Raw genomic sequence first — 16620 nt, 5'->3', positions numbered from 1 at the left:
TCACAACCCCAGCACTTCCCCAGAATTCAAAATTTGCCCACTGGTCTAAAAAGGTTGACAACCGCTGATCCATTCTTTCCCGTTTACCTCAATGGAGGTGGGACTAAGTCTCATTTTCTAGGTGGATTTTAACTGAAAATCCTTAAAGATATTTCTGGAAACACACATTGAAAAACACAGTTTAAAAAAGTACTAACAAGAGGGTTGCATGCTGCCTTTGTTTCTGCCCCCCCCCCATTTTAATAGCTTGTTTCCCCCCTACACAATTCTGCCACTGGAGTGATTGCTCCCAAGGTGGAGCTTGTTCTTATGTTCATTCAAGGCACATCATGGCAGATAGCTTTGCTCAGGCTGTAGGCAGCTAGGAAATATATTTAAAGGGTTTTTTTCAGAGCAGGACAGAGCAAAACCCACCCACTGACTATTTGTGTTATGAAAGCAGCAGGAAACACACCTATTGCAAACAAAGCAGTATGACCACCCCAAAACTTTTGCAGGCACAAATAGTATTGGAAGCAAGATTGTGTATAACCGTCCAGACACTCTCAAGTGTGGCTGATAAGCAGGCTTAAAGTTGTTTCCTTCCAGCCTTTGGATTTGCCTGTGCGGTCAAGTCCCCCATGGGGAACCCAGATGCACAGTCAATCCAGCTGCATCTCTACCTGCCCCACACTTGACATCATTTGCAAAGTAAGGTGTGGGGCAGATGGGTGTGGTTTGGGGAAAATGATCTTGCAGGCCAAAGTGGGACCAGAATGGGACTGCCTGTGGACTGGAGGTGCTCCACCCCTGATTCTGAGCTAGGTGGACCAGCTTCTTATGCTGATATAAAATATGCAGCAGGAGTCTCTCTCTCACACACTCAGAGAGAGAGATTCTTACTGAATAGGTTATCTTACTTTTTTATGTGTTTATATTTGAAGGCAGTAAACAGAAAGCCCAGGCCCAGAACACTAGCCTGATGCATTCAGAATCTGAGCTAGACAGCGACGAAGCCATCTTTACATGGCCAGATCGGGAGAAGGGAAAGCTGCTGCACAACCAGAATGGTTTCCTGCGTAACGGGCAGGTGACGCCGAAGCCGAAGAACCAGAGGGAGGAAATCCTATAGCCATGGACTGGCACTCGCAAAGGGACAGCAAATGACTCAGAAGCCTGTTCTGCTCCTCAGTTGCACAAGGAGCCTCAAGAAACCTGCTGTGTTGCGGATAGCACTGCTAATGTATTACATGGACACTTTTGTTTACTGCAGATCTTTCTTTTCTTAAAAAAAAAATTGAACTGCCTGTACTTGAATCTGGACTTCAAGGGAAATTTGGCAAAAGAAGCTGTGAAACAAAAGACTGTGAAGGGTAGGTGCTGGTTCCGAAATGCTGCAGGATTTAAAAGCACTCCTGTGAAACTGTGAAAAGCGCCATCTTGCCCAGGACTGCAATACACACCCTGTGCTACCCGCCCCAAAATCTGCTTGCCTCGGGGGATGGCCATCTTCACACGCTCCCTCTTGTGGAGGGAGACAGTTCTGACTGCAAAAACCACAGCTTTGCTCTAGCCAGGATGCCTTGGACTGTGTTCTTTTCTAAAGCACTTCAGCTGCAGAAAAGGACTGTTGGGTCCCTCTCCCCATCTCTCACGGACTGTACTTTCTTTCCAAAAAGGAATAGGAGGCCGAGCTTGCAGAATGTGAAGCACTGCTGTCTCCAGGGCATGGGAAGAATTTACCCCATGGGTCACATTTACAATTGTAAAGTGTCCCCCTCCCCGTTTTGTGTGTGTGTTTAAATTATTGTTAGTCTTGCCACTGATGGGAACAGAAGTGATACCTCCACGTCTATGACTCCCCTTATCCCCCTGCATTGTTCAAGAGCACTCTACACATATACTGGAAGCCTTCCCTTTGTGTAGTCAGGAACACTGTAAGACAGCAAGTTTCTCTTCCACTTGAAAAAAAAATACCTTTGATATGCTGTCTATCTTACAAAGAATATTTGCACAGTTTGAAAGCGGGGTATCGGAGACAAAGGTGGGGGTATCAAATTGATTATTCCCTCTGATCCCCAATTGATGAATGCCTCTTCTCACTCCCAATTCCCTTTCCCTTTATTTGTCGTTTGTTACATGTTCGTTGTGTGTTTCTCACAAGAAACACCAATTGTCCAGTCACCGAGGAGGTTCAAAAACTTCGTTTATTGAAAGCAACTGCAGGAGTCTCCCTTGAGCACCTCATTTGATATAGAGATTGAGAGTTTCCACACTGTACAATCCAGCTCCCCACTCCCCTTTTTTAAAGTCAATGGAAGATGCATACTAGTATGATGGTGATGTTTGTGATTTACTTTCATTTGTCACCTGCATTCTCTTCACCAACACTGCTAACCAGCTTCATACTTGGCAAACCTTGTCTCTCCCCAAAGGTGAATACACCTTTGACAGACACTCCACCCCCCACCTCCGCTGCTACCATCATCTAATACTGAAGGGCAACTCTTCAAGACTCTTGAGCTTTGATGAGGAGGGTTTTGTTTTAATTTCCAAACTGGAATTCCAGGCTCTCTCTCTAAGTCAGGAGTGGCCAGCTGGCAACCCAGAGACCAGATCCAGCCCCTGGTTGGCAAACCAAAGTCAAATAGCTTGCAATACTAATTGTGGTCCTTTATCATTGTAATTGGAGTGAGGGTAGCCAGATGAGAATGCTACACACTTAAGAGGTCACAAGCCACTCTTTAAGGTGGGTTGGTGGTGGCTACAATGGCCTCAGAGGATGTAGAAATTGGCCATCCTTGATTCAAGTGCGTAACAAGTTTTCAAGTTCTCCTGAATTCTGTTTACATTGCTGCACTACTGATTTGTTGACGGTGATGATTAAATATGCTGCTCAGCTTGTGGGGGCATCTCTCCCCCTTGAATTGTTGTTGATGGTACTGTTGTCGTCTTTTTTCACCCCTTCCCCTTCTGTCCAGCTGAATGACAGAAGTTGGGTGCTGGGTGCTTATTGCTTAAATTGCAACCAGGGACTGAGTTGTCCCCCATCCCTTAGTGAAGCAACATGCCTAAACGAGCCCCTTGGAAGCAGGTCCAGAGAAGTAGACTTGGGTCCTCAAGCCTTCCCAGCACTGTCACTGCAATGCTGTCATGTGACAACAACATGGCAACAACAGCACTGGTGGAAGTAGGGCTTTTCAGTTCCTCAGGTGTGGGGAACCTTTGGCCCTCCAGATGTTGCTGATCTCCAATTCCCAACATCCCTGGTTGGTGGCCATGCTTTTGGGTGCTGATGGAGGGCCAAAGGTTCCAAATCAGTGCTACTGAATCAGAGCCCATGCTCTTCATAATCCCAGTGGACACGAGAGGCCACAAACTCTGGTTACATCCACACCATACATTTAAAACACATTTACCGGTATATCACTTTGAACTTTCCCCAAAGAATCCTGGGAACAGTAGTTCCCCCCCCCCACAGAGCTACAATTCCCGGCACCCTTTACACACTACAGTTCCCAGAAATCTATGGCAGGTTGTTGGGGGGATGGGGAGTTTGTGTTCCTCAGAGGGAGAGAGCAGGCCTATCACCAGCATGCCGCAACACACGGGGTCACTTTGCCATAGAACTTGCCCCAATCAGAAACCTATTGTGTCCACTGCTTCTGTGACTACCCTGACACTTGCTTGCCCATGACAGCAGGTGGTGGGGACTGGGGTAGGGGCATTGATTGGAGCTTGAGGCTGCCCAGCCAGTCTTGCCAACCCCACATCAGTCTGTGTATGTTCAGATCAGGCCAGCAGAATTAAAATGGGCTCACTGAGTTTGTGTGTGTGGCCCAGAGCTCAGATTGGTGTCACTGCCAAACCACAACTAGACAGAAAGATGGACTGTCTCCTTCCAGGCAGTTGGGAGAGAGTGGGTAGCCTGACTGTGGCACTGATTGTCAGAGCTCTAGGTCACACACCTAAACTCCCTGGGGCCACCAACTTATTTATGCTGTGCTCCCTAACATACATGCCTTGGGGTGCAGTCTGTGTAATTCAGAAAGCAGGGCTGGCAAGTTGTGGGAAGCAGCTTAGAGCTACCACCATTGCATGAGGAGCCCATCCACAAGATAGCTGGGGGGTGGGCACTAAGGGAGCCTCTATTACCTGAAACCAGGCCTGTGCAGCTAGTTAACTGTTCCCTCAAGTCTTAAGCAGGACTTGGAGAGGAAGGCTGTCAATGGCTAATCTAGGAATGAGGGAGAAATTCAGTTTTGTTTGCATTTAAATGTGAACCTGCCTAACCCACCCTTCCCAATGTAATGCACAACATGAGACATACACACCCTTCAAAATCCACCCTTCAGATTTTTGCAATGCAGTTTTCCAGCCAAGTAATGGGTACAAAATTCATATTCTAGGATAACGCGCAAATATTAACAAAAGCAACATACAAAATGCATTCTGTTAAGGGAAACTGCATGCAAAAATGTGTAGATTCGGACAAACGCATACTAAAATGCTGATGAATCTTCAAGTGGAGTATTTAATTTTTAAAAATGCATACACGTGAAAATATGGAGAAGTGAGCTGACTGGAAAAAATGAGAAACTGAAACTGACAAATGCATCCATCTGTAGTGGCTACTAGTCATGATACCTGTGCACTACTGCCAGTGTCAGAGATGGTATTCCTATGAGTACCAGATGCTGGAAACTGCAGGAGGAGAGAGTGCTGTTGTGCTTAGGTCCTGCTTGCACGCTTTCTATAGGCCTCTGGTTTTCAACTCTTGAGAACAATAAGCTGAACTAGATGGGCCTTTGGTCTGATGCATCGGGGCTCCTCTTGTGTTCCTTTCACAATAGTTTTTTTTTCTTTCTTGCTAGGATGTGCTGTGCTGTAACAAGGACTTTCCAGTTCTTAATGCAACAGTTTAAAAAACAAGAATTGTAATCCCCCAAATGTTCCACTAGGGTCCAAACTAGTAGTTCAGCAGCTACAGTACCTGATCCTCAGCCTAATTCAGAATATCTAGCAGCCTTGCAAATAAGCCTCCAGAGGTTATTGGCCTGGGAAGAGGTTAGTAGTAGCCTCGTTTTCATACGGTATACAAAGAAACAAAAAGAGCCACTGGCTCATCTAGTCTAGCATCCTGTCCTCACAGTGGCCACCTGGATGCCCTGATGGGAAGCCCACAAGCAGGACATCATGAGCACAACAGCAAGAGGCGAGAGGAAAACCCTTCACTGCAACAAGCATGGAAACTGCATGGTAGTTTTTAAAATAAGTAAAAGCTCCATCCTTTTGTGATGAAGGAGAGATCTGGCTACAAGGTAGGTTAAATAAAAGGCTGGTATAGAGAGTCTTTTACAACTTCAAAGAGGGATATTTCTTATACTGTAACAAAGAGGACTGATACTTGACCATTCTTGCACACTTCCACTACAACCATTTTTCAGGAGGTCCATGAACACAAAAAATATGTTCGCTTTTAAGATGCTATTAAACTCCCCCCCCCCCAGCAATATAAACACCTTATGGTTACCAAAAGCAATAGTACAGGGGTGGAGGCCTGTGACCTCCCAAATTTTGCTGCACTACAACTCCCTTCACCACTGGCCAGGCTGGCTGGGGATGCTTGGAGTTGGGCGTCCAACATCTGGAAGGCTGCAGGTTCCTCTTCCCTGCATTAGTGTTAGGTCTGCCAGTCGCCGCCTCCTCCCTCATAGACTTTTGTATCCTTATTCCTTTGCTATGCAAGCACCTTGAGCCTCTCTTGACCTTGAGTCCTGTTCTGCATGGCTATGCATTGTGATTTCCCAATTAGAGACTCTGTGGTTGCAATTTCTCCATGTGTGGAAACTAAAACGTAAGAGACAACTGCTTTGGTAAGCTGTGCCATCCTTGGTCAGAAATCATATTCTCTTTTGCTTCGCAACAGTTCCCAGAGTTCGCTTGTTCTTAAGCCACTCGGAGAATTGTAGCTCAGGGGGGTGGAGGAATAGGGGTCTCCTAACAATTCTCGGCACCCTACATTTCCTGCGATTCATTGAGGGAAGCCATGACAGTCTGAAGTGATATGATACTGCTTCAAAGGCGTAATGCAGATGGGGCCTGAGACAAATGGGCACGCAAGCATTGGCAAAGGGCTTTGTGTGAGGCGTGGGCAGGGGTGGAGCAAGGTGGGTGCGGTGAGTGCAGTCTGCCCTGGGTGTCACCTCTGATGGGGGTGACAAAATGCTGTGCGGCACTAAACGTCTGTGAGAGACGCTGTGGCTCTGGTGTGCGCAGGCTTCCCGCTGCCAAAATGGTCCTCCTCAGGGGCAGGCAGACTCCCCGTTGCAAGGCACGTGGTCTCTGCCAAAAAAGCAGCTCAACAACTCTGGCTCCCCCTAAAAAATTGAAATAAAGGCAAACCATTTTTGCAGGCAAAAAATTAAATAAATTTCAATTGGGGGTGTGGCAATGGGGGGTACCACTCAGTTGGCAGTGTGGTGTAATGGTTAGGTTGTTGGATTGGAGCTGGGAGACCAGGGTTCAAATCCCCATTCAGTCACCAGAAGCTGCCTGGTGACCTTGGGCCAGTCATCATCATCATGCTTTTAATGTTTGATGTATCATAGTATTTTAATATTCTTTTGGAAGCCGCCCAGAGTGGCTGGGGAGGCCCAGCCAGATGGGCGGGGTATAAATAATAAATTATTATTATTATTATTATTAACTCAACCTACCTCACACTGTTGTGAGGATAATATGGAGGAGGAGGAGAGCCATGTCTGTCACCTGAAGCTGCATGGAGGAAAGGTGGGATATAAAAAAGCAAAGTCAAATAAATAAATTGAATACAAACCCATTGCATACTTCCTAAAAATGCAATTATCCTTTGCAAAATTTGGAAAGATACGAATTTCGGTGCAGTTCTCCAACCCAACCACATTTATGAAGAGTGAATATGAGGGTGAATTGTGCATACAAATACACAGAGTACTGAAAATAACATTAAGAATGCATTGTATTAGGGGAAATTGTTTGCAAAAATGTGTACATTAGTCAATGCTGAATACAAAAATAGCCCTCACACATTAGCCCCAATGATGAAAGTAGGTGTGTGTGTGTGTGTGTGTGTGTTTGTTTGTTTTCCTCCACCTGCCAGAACTATCACATCTGCAGACAGAGTATTTGGCCAGAATTCCAGAATTGGGTATGGTCGGCCAGTTGGTGTCGAAGAAGGATAAGAATTTTTTTTTGTATGCTACTACGGCAGCAAGGATTCTTCTAGCAAAGTATTGGAAGACACAAGAATTACCCACGTTGGAGGAATGGCAGGCGAAAGTGATTGACTTTATGGGACTGGCAGAAATGACCGGCAGAATCCGCGACCAAGAGAAAGAGACTGTGGAAGAAGATTGGAAGAAATTTAAGATGTATCTTAAGAATTATTATAAAACTGAGGAGTGTTAAAATGCTGAGGGAAAAGAAGACATAGAATTGCAGCGATAATTGGGTTTAAATTTTATGGTGGAATAGAAAAAGAGGATGAATTTATATTTAATTGGGCAAGAAAGGTTGCTGAATAATGGTACTAAATTAAGGATGCAAAAAGGGAAAGGTATGGGGAAGTCCGGGAAAAGAGGGGTATGGAAATAAGGTTAAGAAAATATGAGTTTTTTGTTTGTTTGTTTCTATGTTGTTTTCTGTTTTTGTTAAAAAATTGGAAACCAATAAAAATCTTTATTAAAAAAAAAAAAAAGAATTCCATAAGAATTAATATGAGACCTCTTCCCTTTCTCCATTCATATATGCTAACATCACAACTTAACATGCAAATAGCACCAAAGGAAGGAAAGCGATGTACCATGCTCTTGTGGGGCTCAGCACATCTTTTTGACTGACCAACTGTTTTAAATTATATATAGATAACTACAGTGCTTTTTTCTGGGGGGACGCAGGGGTATGCATACCCCTATATATTTTATGAATCTAAGTTTGGCTTCATTGAGCGGCAGTATTTCAATGTGAGTAGGAAAATGAGAGGACCCCTAAACATATTTTTTTTGGGGGGAGCACTGGATAACTACAACTCCCTGAACATCTGGAGGGCATCAGGTTGGGGCAAAGAAAGATATAGATATGTCCTACCTTATCCCCATAGCCTTGGGCTAGGCAGTTAAGCCTTTCCAGCAGAATGGAACGAAATGTAATCAAGTTCAGTGTCTGGTTTCTAACTTGAGCCATCAACGCCAGTGTTCAGGTGGGACTCACAGCAGTTGTGAAAGAGTCTTCGGACTAGACTTTGGTATCTCCAGAAGAGGCTTCTCTGCTTGCTCTTGTCCAAACCTGCTCAGAGACGGTATCATTAAGAGTATAGTAGCCCTGGTGAACCTTTAAGACTCCAAAGTCGGCAGTAGCGAAAGAGGCATTCTCTGCAGTATGTTCAGCCTAACCAGTTTAGAAATGGAGATTCGCCTGGGCCATCGTGTGGACTAGATCAGAGAGAGAAGCAGTGCAGGTGTTGTGTAGGTTGCAGAGTTAAAGGTATGCTGCATACCCAGGGAGCATGCTCAGATTCTGTCATCTGAGGCCTTCCTCATGTGCCCCTTCCATGGGAGGTCCAGAGGGTGGCAACGTAAGAACAGACCTTTTCAGTGGTGACATGCAAAATGCTTTTCCTAGGGAGGCTTGCCTGACGCCACCATTACGAAACTTTAGGTGCCAGGCAAAAACATTCCTTTTCAACCACACCTTTGGCTTTTAACTATGTATGGTCTTTTCGCGTGTTTTAATGTAGAGGGGTTTATTATTATTATTTAACGTTGGCTTTCATGTGTGCATGTGTTTTCTTTTTGCTTAAAATATTGCAAGTCACTTTGAGTTGCTGTGGCTAAAAAAGGAATTAATACAATATGGTCATATCTCGGGTTGCGAACACTGCAGGTTGCGCGTTTTTGGGTTGCGGACTGCGCCAAACCCAGAAGTACCAGAACGGGTTACTTCTGGGTTTTGGCGCTCGTGCATGCGCAGAAGCACAAAATGATGTCACACGCATGCACAGAAGTGCCGAATCGCATCACGCGCGTGCACAGACACAGCACTGCGGGTTGCAAATGTGCCTCCCACAAGGATCATGTTCGCAACCCGAGGTATGACTGTAACTGTAATTAATAATGCGAGCCCTGCAGCAGGGTGGGGAGCCTATGGCCTTCCAGGTGGCTCTTGGACTCCCAACTCCTGCCATGCCTCTTAATTTTTACCCCTTTACAATCTGAAAGATTGATCCAGCTACACTCCTAACCATACTATCTGCCCCTGCCCTATGGGGTAGCCCTGCACTCTATCTGCGTGGGGCTACCCTTGAGCTTGGCTCAGAAACTGCAGCTAGTGCAGAATGCCGCAGTCCGGCTTTGGGCCAGAGCAGTTCCACATCAGCATATTACACCAGTGCTGAAAGTTCTGCACTGGCTGCCAGGACATTACCATGCTAACGTCAAGGTATTACTGTGGGTGGGTGAAGCCCTGCATGGCCTAGGACCAGGTTACCCTTATACACCAGCCAGATCATCTGCAGAGGTCCTGCTGACTTTCCCAGTTATCTTATAGTAATTTGGTTTCTAAAAAGGTAAAGGTAAAGGTACCCCTGCCCGTACGGGCCAGTCTTGACAGACTCCGGGGTTGTGCGCCCATCTCACTTAAGAGGCCAGGGGCCAGCGCTGTCCGGAGACACTTCCGGGTCACGTGGCCAGCGTGACATCGCTGCTCTGGCCAGAGCCAGAGCCAGAGCCGCACACGGCTTACAAACAAGACAGGAAGGTTAATGGAGGCTTACAAACAAGACAGGAAGGTTAATGGAGGCTTACAAACAAGACAGGAAAATTGGCTTCCAGGTGGAGAAATCGAAACTAGAAACAGAACTGTTAGAACCCAATACTAAGAATTTATCAAGAATGTATAACTTGCTGTTGAAGTGGAATACAATAGATGAGACAGTGAAATCAGCTATGGTTAAATGGGCACAGGACATAGGTCATGACATTATGTTTGCTGACTGGGAGCAGTTATGGACCACAGGTATTAAATTTACGGCATGTAATGCCTTACGAGAAAACATTATGAAAATGATTTACAGGTGGTACATGACCCCAGTCAAGCTTGCGAAGATTTACCATTTGCCCAATAACAAATGTTGGAAATGTAAAGAGACTGAAGGTACCTTTTTCCACCTTTGGTGGACCTGCCCAAAGATTAAGGCCTTTTGGGAAATGATTTATAATGAGATTAAGAAAGTGCTTAAGTGCACCTTTAACAAGAAACCAGAGGCATTTCTCTTGGGTATGGTCGGCCAGTTGGTGCCGAAGAAGGATAGGAATTTCTTTTTGTACGCTACTACGGCAGCAAGGATTCTTCTAGCAAAGTATTGGAAGACACAAGAGCTACCCACGCTGGAGGAATGGCAGGCGAAAGTGATCGATTTTATGGGACTGGCAGAAATGACCGGCAGAATCCGCGACCAAGAGAAAGAGACTGTGGAAGAAGATTGGAAGAAGTTTAAGACGTATCTCAAGAATTATTATAAAATTGAGGAGTGCTAAAATGCTGAGGGAAAGGAAGACGTAGAATTGCAGCGGTAAATTGTGTTTGATTTCAGGGTGGAATTGAAAAGGAGAATGAACTTATATTTAATTGGCTAAAAAGGGTTGCTGAACAATTGTTTAAAATTAAGGATGCAAAAAGGGGAAGGTATGGGGAAGTCCGGGAAAAGAGGTCTATGGAAATAAGGTAAAGAAAATATGACTTTTTGTGTTTGTTTTTATGTTGTTTTTGTGTATGTTAAAAATTTGGAAATCAATAAAAATTATTTAAAAAAAAAAAAAAGAATTTTGGGCGCTCTAGTTTAGTCCTCACAGAGTTACAATTCCCAGCAGCCCTTAGAAAACTACAGTGCCCAGAATTCTTTGAGAGGGAAACGTACTTTGAATGTGCTTTAAAGAGATAGTTTCTGTCCAGTGTTTGCTCTGCCAAGCATTTTCAGATAATTAATGGTAGTTGGTCATTTGTTCTGCGTGTTTATGGGTTTTCTAATCGTTTTATTATAAAGTCGTACCTTGGTTCGCGAATGCCTTGCGACTCGAACGTTTTGGCTCCCAAACGCCACAAACCCGAAAGTGAGTGTTCTGGTTTGCGAACGTTCTTTGGAACCCGAACGTCCAAAGCAGCTTCCAATTGAGTGCAGGAAGCTCCTGCAGCCAATCGGAAGCCATGCCTTGCTTTTTGAATATTTTCAGAAGTCGAACGGACTTCTGGAACGGATTCTGTTTGAGAACCAACGTACAACTGTACACCGTTATGACTTACTTATTTTGTAATGAGTTGGTGATTTATAAATAAAATGTTAGTCCGTGACTGATGAGAGCTCTAAGCCTGATGAGGAATGGTCGAGGGAGTTTATAGATTCATAGAACAGTTCACTGATTCATAGAATCATAGAGTTGGAAGGGACCCTGAGGATTATCTAGTCCAAACCAAATATGCAGCTGTCCCTTAGTGGGTTTGAACTTGCAACCTTGGCGGTATAAGCACCACATTCTAAGCAGCTGAGCTATCCAGGCTGAGGTGTGTTTAGCCTGAAGAAGAGAAGACTGAGGGGGTGATATGATAAAGGTAAAGGTACCCCTGCCCATACGGGCCAGTCTTGACAGACTCTGGGGTTGTGCGCCCATCTCACTCAAGAGGCCAGGGGCCAGCGCTGTCCGGAGACACTTCCGGGTCACGTGGCCAGCGTGACATCGCTGCTCTGGCGAGCCAGAGCCGCACACGGAAACGCCGTTTACCTTCCCGCTGGTAAGCGGTCCCTATTTATCTACTTGCACCCAGAGGTGCTTTCGAACTGCTAGGTTGGCAGGCGCTGGGACCGAGCAGCGGGAGCGCACCCCACCGCAGGGATTCGAACCGCCGACCTTTCGATCGGCAAGTCCTAGGCGCTGAGGCTTTAACCCACAGCGCCACCTGCGTCCCACGGTGATATGATAGTCATCTTCAAATATCTGAGGGGCTGTCGCATGGAAGATGGAGCAAGCTTGTTTTCTGCTGCTCCATGGGACATGGACCGATGGATTCAAATGACAAGAAAGGAGATTTTTAGTTACAATTAAGAGGAACTTTCTGAGCATAAGAGCTATTTGACAGCGAAACGGGCTCCCTCAGGACTCTCTGCTGGATGTTTTTAAACAGAGGTTGGATGGCCATCTGTTAGGGATGCTGTAGGTGCGATTCCTGCATTGCAGAGGGTTGGGCTAGATGACCCTTGGGGTCCTTTACACAGTCCTATGATGCTATGGAAACATCTATAAGTCCACAGGCTTCCTGCTTCTGCCCTATGTCCAGAGTTGCAGCCTGTGGCATCCTGGGCCATGGGCAGAAGGGGCTGCCACTCATCTGTTTTGCCAAAACCTCTCTTCTAAGCAATTAAGATCTCTGGGCAGAAATAGGGGTGGGGGAAAAACAGCAGCAGCCATAGATTCTGCTTCGGTCTGTTTGTAAAGAAGGCAGCTGAGATGCAGATGAAAGCTATTGATTTCACCAGGAGGAAGCAAAAAATGCTGAAGCTTCAGGGATCAACCTTCAGCAAACTGCATAAGCGCGCAGGATGTCACCGCCTCTAAATGAAGCTGAAAAACCTTGATTAATTAGTGGAGTCCTTGAAGAAAATTAACGAAGGCTGCCCAGTCTGCCGGTGAAGCAAAGGCATTTTTCAGCACTGCAGTACCCAAGGAAAGGGGCAAAAAATCAGACGAAGGGTTGAGTTGTGGTTGGGAGAGGTATATAATTCAGCGTTTTATGTAGGAACCCTTTTTGCTTCACATCTCAATAAACTTTGCACAAGCCCAGGATGGCAGGCTCATATCCTTACTACCGATAAAATGCCCATTGTTAATGGGCGGAACTTGTGTGAGGAAAGGGCTGCCTTTTTACAAGTATCAAGGAGGTGCTATGAATCTCCCTGCAGAGACCTACTGCACCCTTGCAAGGAAGGATTCCTACTGTTCATGTGTGCATTCCATTTTCACCATGGCCCTCAACAGGCAAAAAGGTGGTTTTTTTTTTTTTTTTGGGTGATCTAACTTATACTTCAGGGGTGGGGGATGTTTCTGTCCCCCAGCCCTGCAGGCCAACTTTGACAGGTGGGCGGGACAACCCACCTGCCAAACACCCAGCATCATTATAACATCAGTTGACTGACAATTGGTCAACGTATCAAAGTCCCTTGTGCAACAGTTCCCAAGTGAGAGCCAGTGTGGTGTAGTGGTTAAGAGCGGTAGACTCGTAATCTGGGGAACCAGGTTCGCGTCTCCGCTCCTCCACATGCAGCTGCTGGGTGACCTTGGGCCAGTCACACTTCTTTGAAGTCTCTCAGCCCCGCTCACCTCACAGAGTGTTTGTTGTGGGGGAGGAAGGGAAAGGAGAATGTTAGCCGCTTTGAGACTCCTTCGGGTAGTGATAAAGCGGGATATCAAATCCAAACTCTTCTTCTTCAAGTGCTGAACATCCAGCTGGCTGTAAGGCACCAGGGAACCGCAGCACAAGGGGCTTGGTCAAACCTGTGCTCCAGTGTAAGCCTGGCAAATCTGCTGTCAGCAAGGCTTGGCTCGGTAGTGGCTCCCGCCCTGTGGAACGCCCTCCCACCAGATGTCAAAGAGAACAGCAACTACCAGACTTTTAGAAGACATCTGAAGGTAGCCCTGTTTAGAGAAGCTTTTAATGTTTGATGCATTACTGTATTTTAATATCTTGTTGGAAGCCGCCAAGAGTGGCTGGGGAAGCCCAGCCAGATGGGTGGGGTATAAATAAATAAATAAATAATAATAATAATAATAATAATAATAATTGGCCGCATAACCGAGTTCCCCACACAGAACTCAGTCATGCAGCTGATCCCTGCAGAAATCAGGCTTGAACTCACTGCCCGCCAGCTGACCAGCCCTACCTTTTGCAGTGAGTGGCTGTGCAATGGAGTTCTCCATGAGGAACCTGGTCACACAGCTGGTCCGGCCTTGTCTATCCCTGCCCCACACCTGACATCATATACGGCACTAGGTGGGCGTGTTCAGCGGACAGCAGCCTAGTGCGGCAAACTGGGACCCCTGCTGGGCCAAATGTGGTTATCCACACTTGTTATACTTCTGAATTAATACGATTTTTCAATGGTGTGTGCGCTGTTTTTATTTCGTTTTAAATTGCATTAAATGTATTCTTTGTTTATGATGACAAAAAGTTATAGCATATCAATAATTAATATAATATTACTTAACTTGTTTTAACCCACCCTGAGACCTTGTGATAAAGGTTGAGTAATAAATCTAATAAATAACGATATCTGGAGGTTTCCCATCTGTGGTTGGAATGCTTGCCTTAAAATACAAAACAAACGGGTCTCCCACTCCAATTCACAGCATCATATTTTCTTCCTTACGCCTTCCAGTTTCCAAGATAGAGCGGCAAAACTACGTTTGACGCTGCTGCCAATTAGCAAAGGCAATAATGGTCACCATTTGTCGTTAATAATTTTCAACAAAATGCATCTGTTGTCCTCATTGCCACCATCGTAAAAAACTGTTGCTGCTCTGGAAACATCATGACCCTTCTTTATTACACAAACATTATTGTGACCAAATGTAAATAAATCAAAGGGTTTCAAGGTTGCAAAGCTTGCTTTTGCTCTTGTCTGTGTCTTTCTTTATCCTTGGCCCTAATGAGACTGTTTTTGCTAACGAGTTTGCACCAGTCCTGTTGATGTTAATGGCCTGCTCATTAGCAAGTGGAGATGCCTTTGAAAGGAAATGCTTCAGGAGCTGCAGTGTCTGGAGTGCAGGAGGTCATCGAGAGAGCCCCCCTGTCACACCCACAAGGAGACCCCCAAAACGCAGGCAGCTGTGTCAATCCATTCCTTATTATGACAGATATATTAAAGAGTCATAGTACAATGCACAGGTTTTTTTAGGATCATCTGACAGTCATAGAATATAGCAAAAGGTAGCAAAAGGTGTGGTGCAACAGCAAAGATCATTCAGTGTGGGACTTAAGGGTTAATTCTGTGGTTTATAAGGCAACTAACCAAGGGGCTGTGACAGTGGAGGTGTTGTTTGGCAAGCAGAAAGGAATGATTCTCACTGAGGTAACACACACTCTGATTAGCTGAGTAGTTCTGAGGGAGTTTTCCTCTGTTTGTATAGTTGAAAATCTCCCTGCTACGCACAAGGCCTGGAGTAAGAAAGTCAAAACCCCTTCGTTCTTTTCTCCTCAAATTATACATTTGTTTTTATTCAGATTCCTCAGTAAAGTGTTAGCAGGGTTTTTATTCTCTCTGAACTCTGCATTATTTAAGTGACTTTGCTAACAGTACAGTAACTTGGCTCCCTTCATCCCTGAACATTGCCCATGCTGGCAGGGACTGTTGGGAGTTGTAGTCCAAGAGGCCACAGATTTCTCCTCTCTGCTCTAACCACTACATCAAACTGGCATTTGTAGCAAGAGAACCCACAAGCTGATGGTGTTTAATTTTATAATAATAAGAAGTTGTTTTTTTTAAAAAAAAATAATAATTAGTATATTTGCACCAAATAAATATAAATGATAATAATGGTTGGAATCCAATGTAATACTAAGTGAAAATTTTGTCTGTGAAAGGATTTATGCTTACCCAAAACGGGTGTGTGTGTGTGTGTGTGTGTGTGTGTGTGTGTGTGTGTGTGTAAAAAGGCCACAATCTGCTCCACGTACATCAGAAGAGGACAGGCTATTACAAAGAAGAGGGATGCCACTGGATGCAGCAGAACTTTCAGTAATGGGGTAGGGTTGAGAGTTCAGGAGCATCCAAGATGCTGAGATTTCAGGACCCAATTTCAGGACCTCTGGTGATGATAATGAAGGGCAACCCTTGGTGAAATTACGGGGGGCAGACTCCGGTGATGCCATTAAGCATGGCACAAGAAGCATGGACCACAGAGCATGCCATTCAATTTTTTAAAAAAAGCCAAAGTTCAACAAATGAGCAGATAGGTCATTGTTGGAAATTAAGATAGAAACCTTAGCTAAAGTGGGTGCTCTCACCTTTCAGTTGAAGTAAGGAGACCTGTTCCTTCTCACCTGCTTAGGGTGCCTAGGTAGTCAGTTTTTAATCTAGCCTACTTGCTTTTGGCCAGAAGGGTTTAAATGCTCTTGCCAGGTTGAAGGTTACAAGCTGCATGCCTAATAAATAAATTTTTTTAAAGGCACTTTCAGCCACTTGGGAGATTCAAGCCGCCGTTCACCTGCCACCTAGAGGAGGTCAGACAAACCTGGAGATTCCAGGTCACCTCTGGAGGTCTGGCAAACCTGCTGTTCCAGCATCCCGTTCCCAGAGGGTCAACTGGATGCCTGCGGGGAAACGCACAAGCAGGATTTGAGCACAAGAGCCCTCTATCCTCCTGTGGTCTCCAGCAACTGGCATTCAGAAGCACTGCTGCCTCCAACTGTGGAGGACAGAGTATAGCCATTGTGGCTAGTAGCCATTGATATCCTCCTTGAAATTGTCCACTCCTCTTATAAAGCCATTCAAGTTGGTGGTTCTCACTGGCTCATGTGGAAGTGAGTTCCATAGTTTAACAATCCACTACAATACTT

General features: G+C 45.3%; 1 protein-coding gene and 1 long non-coding RNA gene across 3 annotated transcripts in view; one reads left to right on the top strand and one right to left on the bottom strand.

Annotated features, from left to right (window-relative positions):
• The window catches only part of KIAA0319L (KIAA0319 like), a 59598-nt gene extending 56687 nt beyond the window's left edge, over positions 1-2911 (top strand). For both annotated transcript variants that reach the window (XM_079987697.1, XM_079987698.1), the window contains exon 21: positions 924-2911. In XM_079987697.1, the coding sequence (XP_079843823.1) occupies positions 924-1111 (188 nt within the window). In that variant the 3' untranslated portion in view covers positions 1112-2911. The remainder of the gene's footprint in view (positions 1-923) is intronic.
• Positions 1-16620, bottom strand: part of LOC307222498 — a 66079-nt gene that overhangs the window by 46703 nt on the left and 2756 nt on the right. The window contains exon 2 of the long non-coding RNA XR_013841777.1: positions 8107-8304. This is a non-coding gene — a long non-coding RNA (uncharacterized lncRNA). The remainder of the gene's footprint in view (positions 1-8106; positions 8305-16620) is intronic.

This window comes from Podarcis cretensis, assembly GCF_951804945.1.
Source record: "Podarcis cretensis genome assembly, chromosome: 8".
NCBI classification, from domain to species: domain Eukaryota; kingdom Metazoa; phylum Chordata; class Lepidosauria; order Squamata; family Lacertidae; genus Podarcis; species Podarcis cretensis.
The sequence above is the reverse complement of the archived record's forward strand: the minus strand, read 5'-3'. Positions and strand labels throughout refer to the sequence as shown.